Below are 25,763 nucleotides of genomic sequence, written 5' to 3' on the forward strand. Positions count from 1 at the left end.
GAAGGCCAGTTAGGGCTATTATCCCAAAGAATTTATTCAGAAAGGGTCGTGTACTTCATGGACCTGTGAAATAGGTGGAGAGACAAAGAAATGGTAACCAAGGGTTACCCAGTATAAGCGGTCAAAATCGACCGACAAGAGGGGGAAGGAAAAGCACAAAGTAGATACCTGGTGTGGGTCCTATATGGGTAAGCGGCGCATCCCGCGCCTTGCTGCACGTTCCAGAGGGGAGGCTCGGCAAGTAGGGGAGGACGGGGATATTGCCCTAAAATAGCGCCGGACCGGAAGTCCCGGACCGGAAGTGACGCGGTTGTGCATGCGCACTGGGCCCTGCGGGCACGTAAGGGCAAGGAGCTCTGCCCAGGAGTGGGAGTGATGTAGTGCTGTACGAAGTGCTGATGGAGAAATGTGATCATACAGAGGCACCCAATAGGGAGCGGATACTGACAATGGGAATGAATGGAATGAATGATTGAAAATAAAAATAACGTAAATGAATGAAAAGAAAAAGGAAATAATAAATAAAAAAGTAAAAATAGGAAAAATGAAATCAAAAGATAAAATTTGGAGTCAAAAAATAAAGTGAAATCAAATGAAGTAGAATATAAAAAAATAAAAAAATATATATAAAAAAATGAGAAATCAAAAGAAAATAATGAATAAAAAATGAAAATTGCGTGATAAAGTAATGGAAATAAAATGGAATATGCGCCCACATTTGCATAGTGAGTGAGTAAGGAATAATAAAATGTAAAATAAAAGTTGAAAAAAAGTAAAATGAAAAAAATAGGAAAAATAAGAAAAAAATATATAAAATAGAAAATAAATAATAAATAATGAATAAATCATGGTGAATAAATGTAAGAAAAATGAAAATGATAAAATAAAAATTAAAATAAAAAATAATAAATAATAAATGATAAAAAATAATAATAATAAAAAATTATAAATAATAATGATAAATGATAAAAAAAATATTAAAAAATAAAAAATAATGAAAAATTAAAAATGAAGAAAAAGACAAGAAAATAAAAAAATATGCGACTGAGGACTCACCTAGTGGAAAGTGGACTCAACGTGTCTGGAAGGTAAAAAGAGAATTAGTGAGACATTATAGTAACCAGTCAATCTCCCTGTTGAGACCCTTAGGGCTTAGGGTTTCCAGTTTGTGGATCCAGAATGCCTCCCTCATTTTCAGTTGTTTAATATGGTTCCCGCCTCGTCTGGGTCTCGGTACCTGCTCAATGACTTGGTATTTGAGCTGCGCCACCGTGTGTCTGCACCTAACGAAGTGTTCTGGGATGGGTAGCCACGTTTTACTACATCGAATGGTGGATTTGTGGCTCGCTATACGATCTTTTACATGTTGGGTAGTCTCTCCTACGTATAAGAGGCCACATGGGCATTTTACAATGTAAACAACAAAGTATGAGTCACAAGTGTAGTATCCATGGATCGGGTAGGTCTTGCCTGTCCTGGGGTGGGTTACGCTATCTGCTTTGATAACATTGGAACAGGAGGCGCAATTGAGACACGGAAATGTCCCTGTGCGTTGTGGGGTCAGTACCGATTGGTTTATGGTGGGGCGTCTGCTACCTATGTCGGCCCGAACCAGTTTGTCTCTTATGTTGGGGGCTCTTCTGTTGCACATGAGGGGTGGTAAAGAGAAACTTGTAATGTTTGGGTAGGCTTTCTCTAGGAGAGACCAGTGTTTATGGATCACTCTCTCGACTTTGGGCATGAGAGGATGGAAAGTGTGGACAAATGGGATCCTGTTTTTGTTGGTATTGCCCGGAGGTGAAGGTTGTTGTTGTAGGATCCGTGTTTTTTCAAGGTCGAGTAGACGTTGTGGATAGTTCCTTTCCCTAAATTTCTGGGACATGTCCTCTAAGCGTGTGGGGAGTATAGCCTGATCGGAGACGATCCTGGCTACTCTGGTGAATTGCGAACGGGGAAGGCTATTGCGTGTAGCTTTAGGATGACTACTAGAGTAGTGCAAAAGACTATAACAGTCGGTTGGTTTGCAGAAAAGGTCAGTTGACAAATGGCCCTGATTATCCTTACGAACAAGGGTGTCCAGAAATGAAATTTGGTTTGGATCAAACTGCATAGTAAATCGTAGTTCTGGGTAGATGGAGTTAAGTGTCTGATGAAATGCCTGCAGTATGTCAGTAGGCCCTGACCAAATAAAGAAGATGTCATCTATGTAACGCAAGTAGCAGTTGATATACTCCTCATATCTAGTATCAGTGTAGACAAAATTCTCCTCAAATGTATTCATGTATGCATTTGCATACGCCGGTGCGACGTTCGAACCCATCGCGGTACCCTGGCATTGTATGTAATAGGTATCCTCATAGAGAAAGTAGTTTTCGTATAGTACTAGTCTTAGTAGGTCTATGCAGAACTGTGTGAACATAGTGGATTTGCCTGAATTCTCTAACAGTGATCTGGATGCTGTAATGCCTTTCTCATGGGTGATGGAGGTGTAAAGGCTGTTGACGTCCATGGTGACTAGGAGACTGTTAGGGGGTACACAATCAAGTTGTCTCAATTTTTTCAAATAGTGGCCAGTGTCCAGTATAAAGGACCTGTTGTTCTTGATCAGTGGAGTTAGGATTTTCTCAAGACAGACTGATAGAGGTGACAATATAGAGTCCGTGGATGCCACTATGGGACGACCGGGGGGATTTGTTAGTGACTTGTGAATTTTGGGTAGTATATAGAATACTGGAGTGATTGGGTGAAGGTTGTTGAGGAATTTAGCTGTTCAACTTTTATTTTACATTTTATTATTCCTTACTCACTCACTATGCAAATGTGGGCGCATATTCCATTTTATTTCCATTACTTTATCACGCAATTTTCATTTTTTATTCATTATTTTCTTTTGATTTCTCATTTTTTCATATTTATTTTTTTATTTTTTTATATTCTACTTCATTTGATTTCACTTTATTTTTTGACTCCAAATTTTATCTTTTGATTTCATTTTTCCTATTTTTACTTTTTTATTTATTATTTCCTTTTTCTTTTCATTCATTTACATTATTTTTATTTTCAATCATTCATTCCATTCATTCCCATTGTCAGTATCCGCTCCCTATTGGGTGCCTCTGTATGATCACATTTCTCCATCAGCACTTCGTACAGCACTACATCACTCCCACTCCTGGGCAGAGCTCCTTGCCCTTACGTGCCCGCAGGGCCCAGTGCGCATGCACAACCGCGTCACTTCCGGTCCGGGACTTCCGGTCCGGCGCTATTTTAGGGCAATATCCCCGTCCTCCCCTACTTGCCGAGCCTCCCCTCTGGAACGTGCAGCAAGGCGCGGGATGCGCCGCTTACCCATATAGGACCCACACCAGGTATCTACTTTGTGCTTTTCCTTCCCCCTCTTGTCGGTCGATTTTGACCGCTTATACTGGGTAACCCTTGGTTACCATTTCTTTGTCTCTCCACCTATTTCACAGGTCCATGAAGTACACGACCCTTTCTGAATAAATTCTTTGGGATAATAGCCCTAACTGGCCTTCCACTAAGGTACCACATATATAATGACCTTGTGCTTCTTAGGGTTCCTCTGCTTTTTTACAGTAGGGGCACCCCTAATGGGACATCACGCATATAGCATTCATAACTGACATGCTCCCCCTGCCTCTATAGGCACCCCAACACCTATGGCGCTTACTGGCCTCATTCTGAGGCATTGCACATACTATGACCTAGCTATTGACAGGATTTCTCCGGTTTGCCTCAGTTGGGGCACCCCTAAGGGGCTATCATTTATACAACTCTTTGCAATAACTGATATGTTTTTCCTGCTTACAGATGCGACCTAATACCTATGTCACCATTATGCCCGGACTAACACTGCATTACCCTAGTGGCTATAACAACATCATATCTACAATACACGTGTCTGGCACCTATTCTCGATTGATAGATCTCTTTACCCCATACCCACATTTATTATATCTAATAACACTGTCATCTTGTCACTATGACAGGTTTTGTTCTCTGTATCAGGGATCGTTTGGTCCTCGTTTACTACTGCCACCTTGTATACATACATTCCTAAGGACTAGAGGTAAACTTTATATACTATATATTTTCATGACCTTTTGCACTATATGGCAGTATAATATTCGCCGTTCCTAATTGTATGACCATTGTCATTCTTTTGAGTTGTTCTGTATATAATCTGTATATAATCTTTGTTTGGTTTTTTGTTTGTTTTTTCCTCCTGGTGATTGACTTTTTATTACAAAATGTAATTTTGCCAAATGTTTGTCAAACAATTGTTTATAAAATGTCTTGTTGTTTCAGTAACCCCATGAATAAGACCCGGGAGGGTCGAAACGTCGGGTTCTACTCTATCACTGTGGCGAACTATCATTTTGTTTTTTCCTGAATAAAATTGGCATAAACCTTTTTTCTGCATTATATCAATATTGAGTGTGCGGTAATTTTTTTCTATGTTAGACTTGACCACACGGTCAGTTTACCAGCACCTCACTATCCCACGACCTGAGTGCACACCATTTTTCCTATTCTCATGTGATTTTTTCTTGGTGTAGCACCGGTCCTCCAGATGTCGTCTGATACCTTTGCATACGACGCCGCAACCAGCTCGAATATTCTATCTCAAGTCTCGAACTCTAGCGAGTTCTTGAAGACCCCCCTACATGAACTCAGGACAAGGGACTACGAAAAGGAACAACGAAAATTAATCTCCTTTGACCTACACTGCATCACCTTGGCAGAGTACCATAAACAAGGAAAGATCCCGAGGGGCCTTAGATGCAACCTACGCCCCACTCTTTTTTCAGAGAACCCTGATTTTTGTGACAAATACAAAAAGATCCTCAATAAATGCTCTATGGACATTATCATATTGACCATTGAATTTTTACAAAAATCTATCACCGAGACAAAGGACAGCATCAGAGCCATTGAAACTCAACTATCCTCGACCTTGGCGTCCGCAGAGTGGACCAATCTCAAGGAGAAAACTGACAAGATCCTTGCCGACCACCGTAAATTCCTGGAGGAGAGAAAACGCCAAAAGTTCCAACGCGACAACGACGACTACACCCACAACAGAGTATACCGATGGAACGATTCTACAGGCAACCATCCCTGGCGCCGTCCCTACCAACGCAAGACTGGCTCCTTCAGCACGGAGAGCGACTCATCCACGGGTTCAAGCAGACCTCATTTTTTGTCCAAAGGCCGCAGGGGAGGTTATCAGCGTACCGACCAACAAGAAGATCGAGGAAAAATGACAACTCGGTCACAGGTAAGACATCTAACCTAGTCATTAATATTTCAGGTTATACGCTCTCCCCTGCGGAACTCGATGTACTACAAAAAGGACTGTCGTTCTGTCCCACTCCTAACTGGGACAGTTTCCAGCTGGAGCAGGACTTACAAAGACTATATCGTCTAGTGAGACTGAAGACTCACTTCGGGACATTGACGGGAGACTCCGAGAACAGAGTGTCTCCTACTGGGGACGTCTCTGTTGCGGAGATCCCCCTGGCATCACTGGGCTTAAGGAACCCTAGTTCCTTCAACCCTCCCCATACATTCCATCCTGTGGAAACGTTTATTTCTTTTGTCGATAAGGATGTTAAGGATCTATCTCACCAACATCGATTGGGTCTCTTCCCTACACGGGCTAATATGACACCGTCCGATAAACAAGCACTCACTTCTCTCCACAATAACAGAGCCATTGTTATCAAACCGGCGGATAAGGGCGGAGCAATTGTTATACTAGACCGCGCACTATACTCCACCGAGGTACTACGCCAATTATCGGATACCAACACATACAAGGTTATTCCTAGGGACCCAGTCTTCGAGATCCGCAAAAAAATTGAATATATCACCAGGACCTATAGTGATAATGGTACCATTGATCAGCAAACAGCTAAATTCCTCAACAACCTTCACCCAATCACTCCAGTATTCTATATACTACCCAAAATTCACAAGTCACTAACAAATCCCCCCGGTCGTCCCATAGTGGCATCCACGGACTCTATATTGTCACCTCTATCAGTCTTTCTTGAGAAAATCCTAACTCCACTGATCAAGAACAACAGGTCCTTTATACTGGACACTGGCCACTTTTTGAAAAAATTGAGACAACTTGATTGTGTACCCCCTAACAGTCTCCTAGTCACCATGGACGTCAACAGCCTTTACACCTCCATCACCCATGAGAAAGGCATTACAGCATCCAGATCACTGTTAGAGAATTCAGGCAAATCCACTATGTTCACACAGTTCTGCATAGACCTACTAAGACTAGTACTATACGAAAACTACTTTCTCTATGAGGATACCTATTACATACAATGCCAGGGTACCGCGATGGGTTCGAACGTCGCACCGGCGTATGCAAATGCATACATGAATACATTTGAGGAGAATTTTGTCTACACTGATACTAGATATGAGGAGTATATCAACTGCTACTTGCGTTACATAGATGACATCTTCTTTATTTGGTCAGGGCCTACTGACATACTGCAGGCATTTCATCAGACACTTAACTCCATCTACCCAGAACTACGATTTACTATGCAGTTTGATCCAAACCAAATTTCATTTCTGGACACCCTTGTTCGTAAGGATAATCAGGGCCATTTGTCAACTGACCTTTTCTGCAAACCAACCGACTGTAATAGTCTTTTGCACTACTCTAGTAGTCATCCTAAAGCTACACGCAATAGCCTTCCCCGTTCGCAATTCACCAGAGTAGCCAGGATCGTCTCCGATCAGGCTATACTCCCCACACGCTTAGAGGACATGTCCCAGAAATTTAGGGAAAGGAACTATCCACAACGTCTACTCGACCTTGAAAAAACACGGATCCTACAACAACAACCTTCACCTCCGGGCAATACCAACAAAAACAGGATCCCATTTGTCCACACTTTCCATCCTCTCATGCCCAAAGTCGAGAGAGTGATCCATAAACACTGGTCTCTCCTAGAGAAAGCCTACCCAAACATTGCAAGTTTCTCTTTACCACCCCTCATGTGCAACAGAAGAGCCCCCAACATAAGAGACAAACTGGTTCGGGCCGACATAGGTAGCAGACGCCCCACCATAAACCAATCGGTACTGACCCCACAACGCACAGGGACATTTCCGTGTCTCAATTGCGCCTCCTGTTCCAATGTTATCAAAGCAGATAGCGTAACCCACCCCAGGACAGGCAAGACCTACCCGATCCATGGATACTACACTTGTGACTCAAACTTTGTTGTTTACATTGTAAAATGCCCATGTGGCCTCTTATACGTAGGAGAGACTACCCAACATGTAAAAGATCGTATAGCGAGCCACAAATCCACCATTCGATGTAGTAAAACGTGGCTACCCATCCCAGAACACTTCGTTAGGTGCAGACACACGGTGGCGCAGCTCAAATACCAAGTCATTGAGCAGGTACCGAGACCCAGACGAGGCGGGAACCATATTAAACAACTGAAAATGAGGGAGGCATTCTGGATCCACAAACTGGAAACCCTAAGCCCTAAGGGTCTCAACAGGGAGATTGACTGGTTACTATAATGTCTCACTAATTCTCTTTTTACCTTCCAGACACGTTGAGTCCACTTTCCACTAGGTGAGTCCTCAGTCGCATATTTTTTTATTTTCTTGTCTTTTTCTTCATTTTTAATTTTTCATTATTTTTTATTTTTTAATATTTTTTTATCATTTATCATTATTATTTATCATTTTTTATTATTATTTTTTTTTATCATTTATTATTTATTATTTTTTATTTTAATTTTTATTTTATCATTTTCATTTTTCTTACATTTATTCACCATGATTTATTCATTATTTATTATTTATTTTCTATTTTATATATTTTTTTCTTATTTTTCCTATTTTTTTCATTTTACTTTTTTTCAACTTTTATTTTACATTTTATTATTCCTTACTCACTCACTATGCAAATGTGGGCGCATATTCCATTTTATTTCCATTACTTTATCACGCAATTTTCATTTTTTATTCATTATTTTCTTTTGATTTCTCATTTTTTTATATATATTTTTTTATTTTTTTATATTCTACTTCATTTGATTTCACTTTATTTTTTGACTCCAAATTTTATCTTTTGATTTCATTTTTCCTATTTTTACTTTTTTATTTATTATTTCCTTTTTCTTTTCATTCATTTACGTTATTTTTATTTTCAATCATTCATTCCATTCATTCCCATTGTCAGTATCCGCTCCCTATTGGGTGCCTCTGTATGATCACATTTCTCCATCAGCACTTCGTACAGCACTACATCACTCCCACTCCTGGGCAGAGCTCCTTGCCCTTACGTGCCCGCAGGGCCCAGTGCGCATGCACAACCGCGTCACTTCCGGTCCGGCGCTATTTTAGGGCAATATCCCCGTCCTCCCCTACTTGCCGAGCCTCCCCTCTGGAACGTGCAGCAAGGCGCGGGATGCGCCGCTTACCCATATAGGACCCACACCAGGTATCTACTTTGTGCTTTTCCTTCCCCCTCTTGTCGGTCGATTTTGACCGCTTATACTGGGTAACCCTTGGTTACCATTTCTTTGTCTCTCCACCTATTTCACAGGTCCATGAAGTACACGACCCTTTCTGAATAAATTCTTTGGGATAATAGCCCTAACTGGCCTTCCACTAAGGTACCACATATATAATGACCTTGTGCTTCTTAGGGTTCCTCTGCTTTTTTACAGTAGGGGCACCCCTAATGGGACATCACGCATATAGCATTCATAACTGACATGCTCCCCCTGCCTCTATAGGCACCCCAACACCTATGGCGCTTACTGGCCTCATTCTGAGGCATTGCACATACTATGACCTAGATATTGACAGGATTTCTCCGGTTTGCCTCAGTTGGGGCACCCCTAAGGGGCTATCATTTATACAACTCTTTGCAATAACTGATATGTTTTTCCTGCTTACAGATGCGACCTAATACCTATGTCACCATTATGCCCGGACTAACACTGCATTACCCTAGTGGCTATAACAACATCATATCTACAATACACGTGTCTGGCACCTATTCTCGATTGATAGATCTCTTTACCCCATACCCACATTTATTATATCTAATAACACTGTCATCTTGTCACTATGACAGGTTTTGTTCTCTGTATCAGGGATCGTTTGGTCCTCGTTTACTACTGCCACCTTGTATACATACATTCCTAAGGACTAGAGGTAAACTTTATATACTATATATTTTCATGACCTTTTGCACTATATGGCAGTATAATATTCGCCGTTCCTAATTGTATGACCATTGTCATTCTTTTGAGTTGTTCTGTATATAATCTGTATATAATCTTTGTTTGGTTTTTTGTTTGTTTTTTCCTCCTGGTGATTGACTTTTTATTACAAAATGTAATTTTGCCAAATGTTTGTCAAACAATTGTTTATAAAATGTCTTGTTGTTTCAGTAACCCCATGAATAAGACCCGGGAGGGTCGAAACGTCGGGTTCTACTCTATCACTGTGGCGAACTATCATTTTGTTTTTTCCTGAATAAAATTGGCATAAACCTTTTTTCTGCATTATATCAATATTGAGTGTGCGGTAATTTTTTTCTATGTTAGACTTGACCACACGGTCAGTTTATCAGCACCTCACTATCCCACGACCTGAGTGCACACCATTTTTCCTATTCTCATGCATGCTCAGGGAGGCAGCAGTGATTATTATTATTTATTGTTATAGCGCCATTTATTCCATGGCGCTTTACATGTGAGGAGGGGTATACATAATAAAAACAAGTACAGTAATCTTAAACAGAACAAGTCACAACTGGTACAAGAGGAGAGAAGACCCTGCCTGCGAGGGCTTACAATCTACAGACTTGGCTAGCCACAGAGGCTCTCCATGTGTACCTACAGAAAAAGTAAGGCTGGTCATACAGCCCTCATATGCCACCACTGAAACGGACAAACCTCCTATGGTTACTATATATACATCGCCATTTTTGCTGCTAAATGTGAATCTCCTCCAAGGCCGTCCAAGTCCGGCATCACCCCTGCCGTACACCCCGATTAATTGTGCATTCCCAGTGAGGGAGAACATCACGTGCATATGCGATAATTGTAAAGAGCTGTCTTTGATGACTCTCTTGCAAATAATGTCGCTCACGCCCGCAGAGGTGTGCTTGCCTTAAATAATTAGAAAAAGGGGAAATCCAGGGTAATCCCCCCTCCCACCTGACTAGTCAGCCACTAATCTGCATAGGGCGAACACAGATGATAATTTTACATTAATTCAGCAATTGCTAAGCTACAAAAAGTGGATTGTTAGAATACAGGTAAGTGTTGCTGTGCATATAGTGCAGCCGCACAGAGGTCCGAGAGGTAAAAGGGCCCACCACCACCTCCAAATTAGCAAGGAGGGTCCATATATTGCACAGGGACACATTTCACTGGCTACACATACACGGTGGCGGTTTAGGGGGCTAAGGCAGCTGTCAGGTTTTAGTTAAGAACTTTTGGGGGGGATATTACGTTACGAGGGCAATAATGATATTCATGACTATCTCCCTATGGCTACGTTCACATTTGCGTTGTGCGACGCAGCGTCGGCGACGCAACGCACAATGCAAACAAAAACGCAGCAAAACGCACGCTAAAACGCTGCGTTTTGCGACGCATGCGTCCTTTTTGGCCGAAAGTTGGACGCAAAAAAAATGCAACTTGCTGCGTCCTGTGCGCCCTGACGCGTGCGCCGCAAAAAACGAATGCGTCGCAAAACGCAGCACAACGCATGTCCATGCGCCCCCATGTTAAATATAGGGGCGCATGACGCTGCGTCGCACAACGCTAATGTGAACGTAGCCTAAGATCACAGTAGCATTGCATACTTATGTGGCAGTGCATGATGTTTTCGGGTGGGGGGACATCCAGCGGTGCTCTTTTGAACTATTGCATTTCTTCTTTTCACTGTACTCTTGATACTTTGTAATCACTTCTTCTACATCGTGCTTTTAACAGCACAAATATGTAAATATCTATTTTTTTCCCTTACAAATGTATATTCTGCATCCCAATAAGCCACAATGCAAACTTTGTCCATCTTTGAAATTTCCTCCAGATGCTCGTTTCTTCTTAAAACATGTAGAGAATTTCTGCGCCATCACAATGCAAAATGTTGCTTTTAGAGCGGGCATTATCAGGAGGAATTCTTCTCTTTGGCAATAAAATGGGATAATCGTTTTATTATACTGACATCTAGTGGGCATCTAATGGACAAATGTACACTATAAAGGAAATCTTCATTGCAAAATGTGACATGCCGGATATAAATCACCGGAGTTCATTTATTTCACGGGGCCTGGTATTTCCCCTCTAAGCTGGGCTACCATTATGATTCAAAGCTGGTGCGCAGCATTATACTGTCGTCTTTTTAGCACCGTACAAACTTCCTGCAGCAAATGTTAATATTTTATGTCATGGGATAACTGCATGAATCTTGGTGAAGGATACACTAATCAGCCTGGTTTTACCAAGGCTCTAATGCAAAAAAAAAAAAGAAAAAAAAATCCAAAGCGGGCAACCCCTTTAAATATAATTTATACTATTTCTATTGCACGGCCCAAGGTCCAACTGTAAATTTATTTTACAAATTCAAAGGAAGCCATTACCTTAGAAAATGCTCTTTACCTGCGGATATAGAGTTAGTCTGCAGGTTAGTAGCTTTACAATGCTGCCCCACCGCCTTACTGAAAATGCAGTTATTGGAAGAACTGGCTACTGGTTTTCAGTCATCGCTCACTATTCTATGAGCAGTGACTGTAAGCATGACGCCGGCAGTTTGACTGACAGCTCGCTCTGCACAAATGCACTGTAGAGCCGGCTGTCAATCAAAGTGCCGCGGCGTTCTTACAGCCGGAGCTCACTGTATAGTAACATAAGGTGGCCGGGCAGGAGTGCTATACAATTTCCCTGCAGTTAAACCGTATATCTGAAGGTCAATAGTGTTTTCCAAGGTGACAGGTTCCCTTTAAAGTTTCGTATTAATGAGATATACACCCATCTTTATGGTGCATCCAAAGGAGAGATCATAAATGCTGGTCTCTCCACCAATCTTGAGCCCATGGCCCAGTTTCGCAATGAAGAGGTGGATGCACATATGAAACTTTCTATTCACTTCTATAGGAGTTCTGAAAAAAAGTGCTGATTCTATTTTCCGAACTCTCACAGAAGTCAATAGAAAGAGACAAGAATTTGAGCCCATCTCTCCAGAGACAGTGACAATGAATAGTTCTTTAAAAGGTTTTTTTTCAGCCTCCAGCTAAATTTCTGGATCCTGCAGAGAACAAGGAGTTTGACCCTCAGAAATACATATATACTAATATAAAGTGAAGTGAGACATTACACGAAAATGTAGTACAAAAAAATATCTTTATTATACCTCGTATAAACTCACTCACAAAAGTGCATACGGGCATGTGGCCCAAATACAAAATACAAGACGAGATTAAAATGGGGGGGACAGAACCATAAGCGTCACCAAGTGCCGAGGGACCTCCACTATATATTAATAGCAGAAGAAAATAGTGACACAGAGCAAAAAAGTGCATGTATAATTCTCCATAAGGAAAGGAAAATGCTTCCAGCAAATGCTAGGCAAAACCCAGGAGAAAGAAAACATATTGCTCCTTATGTCTAAAAAAATATATCTAATGCTTACCCATGTGGAAGGGAGGACCCGACAGAAAGTAAACGCACAAGCCCCGACGCGCGTTTCGCATGTTGGCTTCCTTGGGGGGCTGTGTATACCACCCAGGCATGCTAGGTATATATAGTGAAGAAAGGCTGTCAGGTGTATGTGATCAACATCACGGCCGATCAATGCGCCAGGTACGGCGCATACGCAGTGCATCCGCGGCCACACAACACGCCACAACCGGCAATCCAGGCTAAGGCACGGGTCAAGGAAACACTTCCTGTGATGTCAGATACCCGTGCCGAGCCCATAGGATGCCTTCAACAGAGCGAGCCGGCCGGGGACCCACCGCGCACAGCGCAACAGCCATTTTGGATGCTGGATAAAGTGTGGGCAACCGAATCAAAGCATGCCAAGTATGTAAAATCAGTGGGGTATGAAATAGAAATACGATATAAAAAATAATAATGAGAACCAAAATGAAAATAACAAGAAGGGGGGGAGAAAAAACAAGAAAAAAAAAAAGTTGGTCCCCCCCATTTCAATCTAGTCTTGTATTCTGTATTTGGGCTACATGCCCGTATCTTTCCTTTCTCTATAGCGCTAACATATTCCGCAGCGCTTTACAGTTTGCACACATTATCATCGCTGTCCCCGATGGGGCTCACAATCTAAATTCCCTATCAGTATGTCTTTGGAATGTGGGAGGAAACCGGAGTACCCGGAGGAAACCCACAAACTCCTTGCAGATGTTGTCCTGGGTGGGATTTGAACCCAGGACCCCAGTGCTGCAAGGCTGCAGTGCTAACCACTGAGCCACCGTGGTGCCCATATGCCCCGTATGGACTTTTGTAAGTGAGTTTATATAATAAAGATATTTTTTTGTACTACATTTTCGTGTAATGTCTCACTTCACTTTATATTAGTATATATGTATTTCTGAGGGTCAAACTCCTTGTTCTCTGTAGGATCCAATTATTATTGTGGAGTTGCTTCGGCACTTTCAGTAAGGTTCCGGCGTTGGGACCACAATCTTTAATGTGCTTCCAATATGTCAGTATTTGTTATCCAGCTAAATTTCTGCAGTCACTCTCTGTGAATGTAAAAAGCTGAATCCTGACAGTTACTATTTGCACACTGTCGGGATTCTGCTGTGTTGCCTGCTCGGTTGGGCGTCCACAAGACTGTGTGTATGCGATTTGTACAGGTTCCATCATGTGACGGCTACATTCTCATTTGCTTCTCTCAATTGAACAATAAGAGAAGCAGTAAAAGTTGCTAGCCGGCATGTTACCACTACTGTACAAAATTGATCAAGCAGGCAACACAGCAGAATCCCTACAGTGTGCACATTGTCAGAACTCAGTAATCGGCAGTCACATAGAGTAAAAAACTGCCTTTTAATATAATTTTCAACATGCGGCACACAATACCTGGCACCTATACTCACGACATACCTAAACTGAAATTTTGGCTAAATTGCAAGCAAATAAATTTGCCGGGAGTAAAAGCTCCTCTCTAACCACAATTTTTTGTATAGGACTGGCAAACACTCCAGAGAGTTCCTGTAGTGACTAATGTCAACCAAACCAGGTGATGTCGACAGGTTCGGCCAACAGGCTAATGTTTAGGGGGTCCTCAATAGATGATGTAGGGGGAGACAAGGTTCTAGCATGATCTTTTTGTTCTTTCTGAAACAAGCTGCCACCAAAGGTGTCCTATAGCAACACTGAGAACATAGGAGTCTTTGGCAGAGCTCATGTCCTTGGGAAAGCAAGGCGAAATAGCTGCCGAACAAATGACTGTTTGAATAAAGTGTATGGAGGGGCTTTAGGATCTGTATTTGACACCTATTATAGGCCCCTCTAGGGAAACCGGATTCCGGCTGAGCAACTTGTTATACGAATTGCTGATGATGACGTCTAACAAATCCCCAAAAAATAAAACGACCGAAAGCTTTGACTTTGTGGTTAGTACGGGCAATACTGCAGATACCACAAATCATATAGGAACCTGCTGTTCCGTACGACCTCAGCTAACAACAAATAAGCTGCAAAACTAAGAAAACCCTCAAAGTTTAATTAAAGTACAGAATGTGCTTTCCTCCAAGCATTATAATAACTCAAATCACAGGATAAATTGTCTCCAATGTTCGTGGCTTCTCTTATCCTGGAAACGTATTTACCTTGGTAAAGTGAACAGATGAATGGCTGACAGGTGAGGATTATGATGACACCACAGGGTCTGCTCTCGCTGGACGGGTGAGCCCTGGAAACAAATCTAAGATAAATGAAAGCAGAAATTGAAAGATAGAATTTTTGGAAATTCCTGTGGTCTCATCACAGTTCCATCTGTGGAAATATCAACATTATCATCATCATCATCATCATCATCATTCCTGCCAGCAGCTGGCCTAAGACAAGCGAGTTCCTTCAAGCAAGTCCATTAAACCTGACTGCCGATAATTTAAACATCTTTACCATGTGCGCTACTAACAAGGCCATCGCTGATAAGTGATTCTTAAATACACTGTCTGGATCAGACATATGTATTAAAGGGGTATTTAGGGTTTTGGAAAACTCCTCTCTCCTGACTGCTGTTTGTTTAATAAAAAAATCTGTGCTTTACTCATCCTCCCCTGCTCCAGCTCTGAGTTTCCGGTGTCTGTTATTGCCTGCAGCGTTTACGTCAAGTCTACAACATTTCAGCCGATCAGTGAGCTCAGCGGCTCTGTTTAAGGGCTCTTTCACAAGTCCTGATACTGCCAGCACTGGAAAAACCAGTACCTTGAATAACCGTTTTCGTGTGTTTCATACGTGTAGCAACTGGCGCACACCCACACACACAGCACCGCACACACACACATGCAGGCACACAGACTCACAGAGCAGCTCACCTTCTGTCTGAGACGTCATCATCCAGCGTGCTGCTGTCTCAGTCAGAAAGCTTCCAGGAATCCAGCGAGGAAGAGGCTGCTGGAATGAGCTGCTGCTGGGGGGGGTTAACTGTGCTGCGTGCCTGCGTGTGTGTGTGTGTGTGTGTGTTGAGCTGCTGCGGCGGAGAGGTGAGCTGTGCTGCGTGCCTGCGTGTGTGTGTGTGTGTATGTGAGAGTGTGTGTGTGTGAGAGAGAGTGTGATGAGCTGCTGCTGCTGCGGGGAGGTGAGCTGTGCTGCGTGCCTGCGTGTGTGTGTGTGTGTGTGTGTGAGAGTGTGCGTGAGAGAGTGTGTGTGTGTGTGTGTGTGAGAGAGAGTGTGTGTGTGAGAGTGTGTGTGTGATGAGCTGCTGCTGCGGGGAGGTGAGCTGTGCTGTGTGCCTGTGTGTGTGTGAGGGTGTGTGTGAGAGAGTGTGTGTGTGTGTGTGTGTGTGTGTGTGATGAGCTGCTGCTGCGGTGAGCTGTGTGTGTGTGGTGAAGGACAATGATATTGGTGGGGGAGACAATGATGGAGGTGATGGGCAATGATGGTGGGAGGGAAGACAATGATGGAGGTGATGGGCAGTGATGGAGGTGGTGGGGAGGCAATGATGGAGGTGAGGGGAGGCAATGATGGAAGTGATGGGCAATGATGGTGGGGGAGACAATGATGGAGGCGATGGACAATCATGATGAGGGAGGGAATGATGGAGGTGATGGGCAATGAGGGTGAGGAGAGGCAATGATGGTGGGGGAGGCAATGATGGAGGTGATAGGTAATGATGGTATGGGAGGCAATGATGGAGGTGATAGGCAATGATGGTGGGGAGGCAATGATGGAGGTGATGGGCAATGATGGTGGTGGGGGGAGACAATGATGGAGGTGATGGGCAATGAGGGTGAGGGGAGGCAATGATGGTGGGGGAGACAATGATGGAGGCGATGGGCAATCATGATGAGGGAGGGAATGATGGAGGTGATGGGCAATGAGGGTGAGGGGAAGCAATGATGGAGGTGATAGGTAATGATGGTATGGGAGGCAATGATAGAGGTGATAGGCAATGATGGGGAGGCAATGATGGAGGTGATGGGCAATGATGGTGGGGGAGGAGGCAATGATGCAGGTGGTGGAATGGGCAGTGATGGATGTGGTGGGGGAGAATGATAGGGGTGGTGGGGGAGAAGGCGCAATGATGGAGGTGGTGATGAGGACAATGATGGGGTGGAGAGGGGCTGCATTATACCTTATGAGGGGGCTGCATTATATTCTGTGGGGGGACTGCATTATTCTCAGGGGACTGCATTATATTATGGGGAGCTACATCATACTATGTGAGGGGGCTACAGTATACTCTATGGGGGGGCTGCATTATATTCTGTGGTGGGGCTGCATTCTCTCAGTTGACTACATTTTATTTGTGGTGCTGCATTATACTATAGGAGGGGGCTGCATTATACCCCATGAGGGTGCTACATTATATTCTATGGTGGGGACTGCGTTATACCTGAGGGGGTTGCATTATATTTTGTGGGGTGCTGCATTACATTCTATGAGAGGGGACTGCGTTATATTTTATGAGGGGGCTAAATTATATTCTGTGAGGAGGCTACCCCAACCCTTGCTACACAATTAAGACGTGAATTACCTTATATTATACCCTGATAGCGCTTTTTACCGCACAATTGGTGGTCTTGTATCTATTTATATGTAGCTACATAGTGGGCCCCAAGAATGATTTTCTCTGGTGGGCCCAAGGTGCTCCAGTCTGACGCTGAACTAAGTGCCGAATCAGTAACACACATACTGGCGTCTGAGAAAAGTTTACAGTTCACGCTGTTCTCAAGCACCTGGTGCTGAAGACAGCTCCCATCATTGCCCCCTGCTCTTTCTGCGATCAGCGAGACCAGGGGACAATGTTGAGAGTTGTATTCAGCCCCTGCTGTCTTCATCGAGTGTAAAATTAAGAATAAAATAAAAAATCACAGTATATTCATCTTAACACCTAATCCTCTGAAGCCCTTGTCCCCTGAAAAAAAACAAAAAAACAACAACAATATCCCTCACCTGTCCAAAGATAAAAGAATCCAGAGGACAGGGGACAATTATGTCAGCTGTACTCAACACCCGACCCAGGGGATCAGCACGAACAGTACAGCTGATTTCAAGGTGCTGGTACATGTCACACTGATGACAAATGGATGTCATCTGTGTGTCATCAGTGTGCACGTGTGTGAGACATTTTGTGACCCATGCTGCTGCTAAAAAAAAACAGACTTGTCAGCATGTTTTGCCCACGGACACAAGGTCCTTGGAAACACACTGACGTGCGCAGACCCACAGGTCATTTAATGATAATACATTCCCTTTAAGTGATTGGCGCAGGCAGTGATGTAATTTGAAGTTTGAGGGACTCAAAGCAAAATTTCCAACAGGATCAAGTCCTCGCCTGGATGAAACTTGAACCTTTGTATTCACTACACCTATGCACCTGAGTGGAGGTGCTGGGAGTCACAACCATGCTCATTTGATATTGAGGGCCTTGGCATAGCAGAACTGTGGACAGCACATTGGAAAAGCTGCACCAAGTTGGCAAACAGGAACCTTGATGTAGCAGAGTGCAGTGTGTGGACAGCACCTTTGGAACAGCAAAGCAAAGTTAGCAGACAATCGCCTTGATTAAGCAGAGCCTAGCACTAGCTGAGCTGGGCTTCTTTTGTGGTGGTTAGGCTGAGTGCAGGCACTTGGTAACAGTGTGTGCTTACTACCTGAATACTCAGGTGGCGTTCAGTTGCCTGAGCCAACCTTAAAAGACTCTGAATCAGGACATTAGTGTTCTGTACCAGGTTATCATTATTTATAACCAATAGTGCACGAGATCCGAAGGAGACAACTGCCTGGGAAGGACCGGCTCTGGAACAAGAACAGATGAGTAGCCGTGTGCTTTCTCTGCAATCCATGTCTGAAAAACTGTATGATCCTGATATCCAAATGAGCACTTTATTAGTCCATAAAAAGAGTTCATGAGTCCAAGCATATGTTATCACCGCCCTCCCAACTTCCATGGCAAGTTACAGATTGTACTGAGCAGAGTGAGATTTCATCAGAGAGGAGGGACGCTGAGCAGCTGTCAATCAAGCTGTGGAGACTGAGGTCAGACTTTTAGAAAGGATTATACGGCCAGCTTGGCATACATTTTAAAAGTAAATACACCAGCTCCATGAGGACCAATAGATCTATTTACTAATGTATGCATTCTGTATTGTGAAATCTGGTGACAGATCTGATATAAAATGCCGGATAACCTCTTTAATTAACAATGTTAGGCTAAGGCTAAGCCATTCTCCAGTGGATTTTCCAGTAGAACAATTAAATATTGTACATTATCATACAGAACATTATACAGACAAGGGCCTTTGGGAATGAGAGGTCACTTGGAGTTACAGATGGGTCATAGGTCCTCAGGTCTACAGCGTTTAGTTCTTAAAGGAATTGTAAAGAAAATAAAAGGATTTAGACCTTGATGAAGGCAATGAGCCATTGAACAGCTTCAGTCCATTAAATAAACAGATGACTGATGCGGATAAGTCACAAGCAAAAGTCATGGGTCATTAATTAGTATAAAAAAACTGGGCTGTGAGCTTCACTTTGTGTGTTTCTATTTATATTTGCAACTACTGATATGTCTAATGAAGAGGGAATGGAAGAAAAATGATTGTTTTAGTTTGTTTGCTTTATATTAAAAATGTAGCAAATAACAAATACACAATACAAATATGCCAGTCGGCTATATACTATATATAGGGTCAGTTTTAGCATTTAGTGAACCTAGCAAAAAAGCCAAACAAAAAACAAGTGTGGGACTGCATTTTTTTTGCAATTTCACCGCACTTGGAATATTTTTCCTGTTTTCTAGTACATGACATGGTAAAACCAATAGTGTCGTTCAAAAGTACAACTCGTCCCACAAAAAATAAGCCCTCACATGGCTATATTGACAGAAAAATAAAAAAAAAGTTATGGCTCTGGGAACGAGGGGAGTGGAAAGCAAAAACGCAAAACCGAAAAAAGCTCTGGGGGTTAAAGGGTTAATCCAAAAAGTAGGCAGAGTTTAGAAAAATATACAAAATGTTATGAGATGGGACAAAAACAATACAGTACATACAGTACAATTACATAAAATATAAAGGGATAACTAAAGGAATGTACTAAACCTGATGTTGCAGGAATGGCTCTGCCTCTTATGAAGGGGAGCTCTTGGTACAGAGCTATAGCGAACTGTATCTCCCAGGACTGACACTGATTATAATTCGGCATTTTATTTTATTAAACAAAAGTCACCCCCCCAAACTTCTCCTTTGTGAATGCTTTTGGGGGCCGGTCATGGGATGTGGCTAGGTCTTTAGAAAATTATGAGATCTGCAACTTTCAGGATATCTTAGCCCCTCGAGGTCCCAGGCAGGAGATGTTAATGCCATATTTCCTATCATGATTTTAGCTTTCTATAAATAGGAAACATGGCATATACAGGTGCTCCTCAAAAAGTTTATTTCAGTTCTTCAATACAAAAAGAGAAACTCATATATTATATAGTCATTACACACAGAGTGATCTATTTTTAAGTGTTTATTTCTGTTAATGTTGATGATTATGGCTTACAGCCAATGAAAACCCAAAAGTCATTATCTCAGTAAATTTAAATAAATAACAAAAGACACCCTCTAGGCTTCCTAAGCGTTTAAAAATGTCCCTTAGTCTGTTCAGTAGCTCCATAATCATGGGGAAGACTGCTGACTTGACAGATGTCCAGAAGGCAGTCACTGACACACTCCACAAGGAGGGGAAGCCACAGGTGGTCATTGCTAAAGCTGGCTGTTCACAGAGTGCTGTATCCAAGTATATTAATGGAATGTTGAGTGGAAGGAAAAAGTGTGGTAGAAAAAGGTGCACAAGCAACCGGGATAACCGCAGCCTTGAAAGGATTTTTAAGAAAAGGCCATTCAAAAATTTGTTGGAGATTCATAAGGATTGGACCGCTGCTGGAGTCATTGCTTCAAGAGCCTCCACACACAGACATCTCCAGGACATGGGCTACAAGTGTCGCATTCCTTGTGTCAAGCCACTCATGACCAACAGACAATGCCAGAAAGCGTCTTACCTGGGCCAAGGAGAAAAAAACCTGGACTGTTGTCAGTGGTCCAAGGTGTTGTTTTCAGATGAAAGTAAATTTTGCATTTCATTTGGAAATCAAGGTCCCAGAGTCTGAAGGAAGAGTTATGCAAAAGGAGCCCTGACCAAGTATTCAGTGCATTTACTGAACATACATTTCAGTAGGCCAACATTTCAGATTTTAAAATTATTTTTCACGCTGGTGTTATAAAGTATTCTAATTTACTGAGATAATGACTTTTGGGTTTTCATTGGCTGTAAGCCATAATCATCAACATTAACAGAAATAAACACTTGAAAATAGATCACTCTGTGTGTAATGACTCTATATAATATATGAGTGTCACTTTTTGTATTGAAGAACTGAAATAAATTAACTTTTTGATGATATTCTAATTTTGTGAGTACCTGTATATTGCCATCAGTCAGATTTTAGTCTGGGACTGATTCTGCGACCACCCAGTAATGTAAGTCATTGTGTTACGTTTGCCACTTCGTCACGACACTGAAAATATATCTGCCATAACTGTAGGACCTACGCTGTTCACAAAAAAAAAACAATATTCATAACAGGACACCGGAGCCAGTGTGTCTGGCTGTAATAGTCCAATGTTGCTCTGAAGAGAGGAGGGGTTACCTCTGGAGATGCTAGATTTTTCACTTCTCCATCTCTTAAACATACGGATCTCAGACTTTGAGTCTGTCCTGCAGGCAAATATTCGACGTTAGTTACCTGCTCAAGGCAGGAGGTCCTAGTTCAATAGAAATTGAAGTGCAAGCTCTTTTTCACTTCCAGTTATAATTAATCCAATATGTTCAATGTGAGGGTGATATGTCCCATCTCCAGAGATGGCTTTACAGATTTTACAATTAAATCTATGATAGGCAGCTGGACACATGCAACTAAACTTTGCTTTCCCATAGTGGCCGATGGCACATAGTTTAGAAGCACAGCTAGAAAAGCCAGGGCCCGATACATTGGAGCGGATAATGGGGATACCGATCGAATGTGGACCGGAATTGTGCATTCTGGGGGTCGTGGATGAGGAGATGTGGGTCCACCATGATAGAATATTTCTTAGGGAAGCTCTATTTATGGCTAGGAAAGCGATAGCATTGAGGTGGATGGGGGGAAATCTCCCTCAATTAACCAGTGGAAGAAACCTGTGAATGACGTAATTCCTTATGAAAACATACTATATAGGAACAGAGGATGTCCCCAGAAATTTCAGAAGATTTGGGAAAGGTGATGTGACTCGCCATTGACGCATCTGGATCCTGGAGCTATGGTCTCTTCAATCTTGCAATATAGTCCCTGATGTGTATATCTATTCTGGATTATGAATGTGATGATCTGTGTAGGATTAATAACGTGTCTATTATAACCTGATCTGATAGGAGCTTTAAAACATTCATAAAAACTCTGTTGATTAGGAAGTGCAATGCTTGGTAGAATGTATTATACTGAAGGTTATATTTGTTTGTTTGTATATTTTATTATTGAAGGTATTTTGTCATATCTACGTCAATATTAATGTTGATATATGGATTATTTTGATGTTATGCTATGATATCATATGTTTGTTATCTTATTTTGTGGAATCCTTCAATAAAAAGTTTTTTTTAAAAAAGAAAAGAAAAGCCAGGGCCCCATAGCAAAATTTTTGAATGGGCCGCCTACATGACATCCCATCTGGATGCTTGACTAGTGCAGCGCACGGTAGAGAGGACATATACTGTATTTTTCAGACTATAGGACATGCCCCAGGTTTACATATCAAAATTAGGAAAAACATGGTTCCTACTAAATGTTCCTGGGCCTGTAAATAAGTGTAGGGATCAATACTACAGAGTAGGCCATGTATATGGTGTGGTGCGGTAACCATGTTACAGCCAGGGGGCGCTGTATGTGTGCTTCAGGATGCGCTTGGAGGCATAATTATGGTGATAAGACAAAGTCCGGCAGGATTGTAAATGGCTGGTATGTGTCGCAGAGGTGCTCTGCGCTGTAAGTCCAAAATGATATGGTTATGCTGGGACTTATAGTTCCACAAGAGTTTGTTGTGTTTACTTATAAGGGTGGGCTTATAGGGTTAGCTGGTGAGCTGTGCGGGACTGGCTAACCACACACACTCCCATCTAGGGAAGTGGTTACAACCATATAATGTGACTGAGGTCTGGTTACATGGTCAGAGTGTATGGATTTGTTTGGTCCATGTGCAAGGTCCTGGACGGTCGGTGTTGGAAGCTCCTGTGAGTGGAGTCTTCCTGGAAGCACCTGAGAGACCGTGAACCTGGACGGTCGGTGTTGGAGTCTCCTATGAGTGGAGATGTCCTGGAAGCACCTAGAGAGACTGTGGACCTGAATGCTCAGGGTGTTGGATTGTCCTGGGATGGACTGGAGTCCTGCAAGCACCTGGTAAGACTGTGGACCTGAATGCTCAGGGTGTTGGATTGTCCTGGGATGGACTGAAGTCCTGCAAGCACCTGGTAAGAGTGTGAGTCCTGGAATGGTCAGGTTGTTGGATTGTCCTGGGATGGACTGGAGTCCTGCAAGCACCTGGTGAGACCATGGACTGATGGCCAGTGTTTTGGAAGTGCCTGTGATTGGACCTCCTGGAAGTGCATGGAGAGGCTGCATCTACAGAGCCTGAGACGGTTTCTGTGTTAGTGAAGCCACAGTTCCTACTGTGGGTCTGGACTATCCGAGGTGCCCTGGTCACATGGACGGTGATCCCAGTGAGGCAGCTTTCCCCTGTGAACCAGCACTGGCAGGAGTCGGTGGGTGGAGCCAGAGCTCCTGAAAGGTAACCCCTGACAAGGGGATTATAATATACTAGATGGTGGCCCGATTCTAACGCATCGGGTATTCTAGAATATGCATGTCCACGAAGTATATAGCACAGCCACTTAGTATAATGCGCAGCCATGTAGTATATTGCCCAGCAACATAGTATATTGCCCAGTCACGTAGTATATTGCCCAGTCACGTAGTATGTTGCCCAGCCACATAGTATATTGCCGAGTCACTTAGTATATTGCCCAGGCACGTAGTGTATTGCCCAGCCACGTATGTAGTATATTGGTCAGCCACGTAGTATATTGCCCAGCCACGCAGTATATTGCCCAGCCACGCAGTATATTGCCCAGCCACGAAGTATATTGCCCAGCCACGCAGTATATTGCCCAGCCACGCAGTATATTGCCCAGTGACGTAGTATATTGCCCAGTGACGTAGTATATTGCCCAGCCATGTAGTATATTGCCCAGCCACGTAGTATGTAGTATATTGGTCAGCCACGTAGTATATTGCACAGTCATGTAGTATATTGCCCAGCCACGTAGTATATTGCCCAGTAACGTAGTATATTGCCCAGTGACGTAAAGTAAAAAATAAACATATACTTACCTTCCGAAGGCCCGTTGAAGTCCTGGCGCCTGTGTGCGGTGCACGCGGCAGCTTCCGGTCCCAGGGTTGGTATGAGCGCAGGACCTGTGATGACGTCGCGGTCACATGACCGTGATGTCATGGCAGGTCCTTCTCGCATAGCATCCTTGGCATCGGAACCTGCCGCTTGCACTGCCGAGGACAGCGGGTGACGTCGGAGGGTGATAACCTTTTTTTTAATTATTATTATTTGTAACATTAGATCTTTTTCTATTGATGCTGCATACGCAGCATCAATAGTAAAAAGTTGGTCACACAGGGTTAATAGCTGCGTTACCGGAGTGCGTTACATCAGGCTCCGGTAACGCTGGCATTAACCCTGTGTGAGGGCTGACTGGAGGGGAGTATGGAGCGGGTACTAACTGCGGGGAGTAAGGAGTGGCCATTTTGCCGCCGGACTGTGCCTGTCGCTGATTGGTCGTGGCAATGGTCGTGAGCGTTTTGCCACGATCATTTAGAGACTTGGATTCCATGACAGACAGAGGCCGCGACCAATGAATATCCGTGACAGACAGACAGAAGGACAGAAAGATGGAAGTGACCCTTAGACAATTATATAGTAGATGGCAGAGAAGTTTATCTGCTGCATGAATAGACTGGTGGTCGTGATAAGTTCATGTAATGAAATAGACTGTATGTTATGTTGTTTAATAAACTGGAATAGACTGTTTACATGGAGAAACCGTGCCTGAGTGCTTAAATCCCGTGCCAAGCGAGTGTTCCCCAACCCACTCAGGTAGTGTTTCTCCACAATGGATACACCTAAATAAAATGGGAATGGTTGGTGATATCAACTTCCTGTTTGTGGCACATTAGTATATGGAAGGGGAAAAACTTTTTCAAGATGGGTGGTGACCATGGCGGCCATTTTGGATCCAAATTTATATAAGTATAAAGTATTTGGTCACCTAAAAACATGCAAGATTTCTGTCTCTCACAGACCTGTAACTTCTTCTTTAAGAGGTTCCTCTGTCCTCGACTCATTACCTGTAGTAATGGCACCTGTTTGAACTTGTTATCAGTGTAAAAGACACCTGTCCACAACTCCAAACAGTCACACTCCAAACTCCACTATGGTGAAGACCAAAGAGCTGTCGAAGAACACCAGAAACAAAATTGTAGCCCTGCACCAGGCTGGGAAGACTGAATCTGCAATAGGCAAGCAGTTTGGTGTGATGAAATCAACTGTGGGGGCAATGATAAGAAAATGGAAGACATACAAGACCACTGATAATCTCCCTCGATCTGGGGCTCCACGCAAGATCTCACCCCGTGGGGTCAAAATGATCACAAGAACGGTGAGCAAAAATCCCAGAACCACATGGGAGGACCTAGTGAATGAACTGCAGAGAGCTGGAATAACAAAGACTACCATCAGTAACACACTAGGGATTCAGATCCTGCAGTGCCAGGCGTGTCCCCCTGCTTAAGCCAGTACATGTCCGGGCCCGTTTGAAGTTTGCTAGAGAGCATTTGGATTATCCAGAAGAGTATTGGAAGAATGTCATATGGTCTGATGAAACCAA

General features: G+C 43.0%; 1 protein-coding gene across 1 annotated transcript in view; it reads right to left on the bottom strand.

Annotated features, from left to right (window-relative positions):
- Positions 1 to 25,763, bottom strand: part of LOC143809250 (uncharacterized) — a 121,705-nt gene that overhangs the window by 58,247 nt on the left and 37,695 nt on the right. The window contains exon 2 of the mRNA XM_077292366.1: positions 14,897 to 14,991. Within this exon, the coding sequence (XP_077148481.1) occupies positions 14,897 to 14,991 (95 nt within the window). The remainder of the gene's footprint in view (positions 1 to 14,896; positions 14,992 to 25,763) is intronic.

Source organism: Ranitomeya variabilis, chromosome 2 (genome assembly GCF_051348905.1).
Source record: "Ranitomeya variabilis isolate aRanVar5 chromosome 2, aRanVar5.hap1, whole genome shotgun sequence".
NCBI lineage: Eukaryota > Metazoa > Chordata > Amphibia > Anura > Dendrobatidae > Ranitomeya > Ranitomeya variabilis.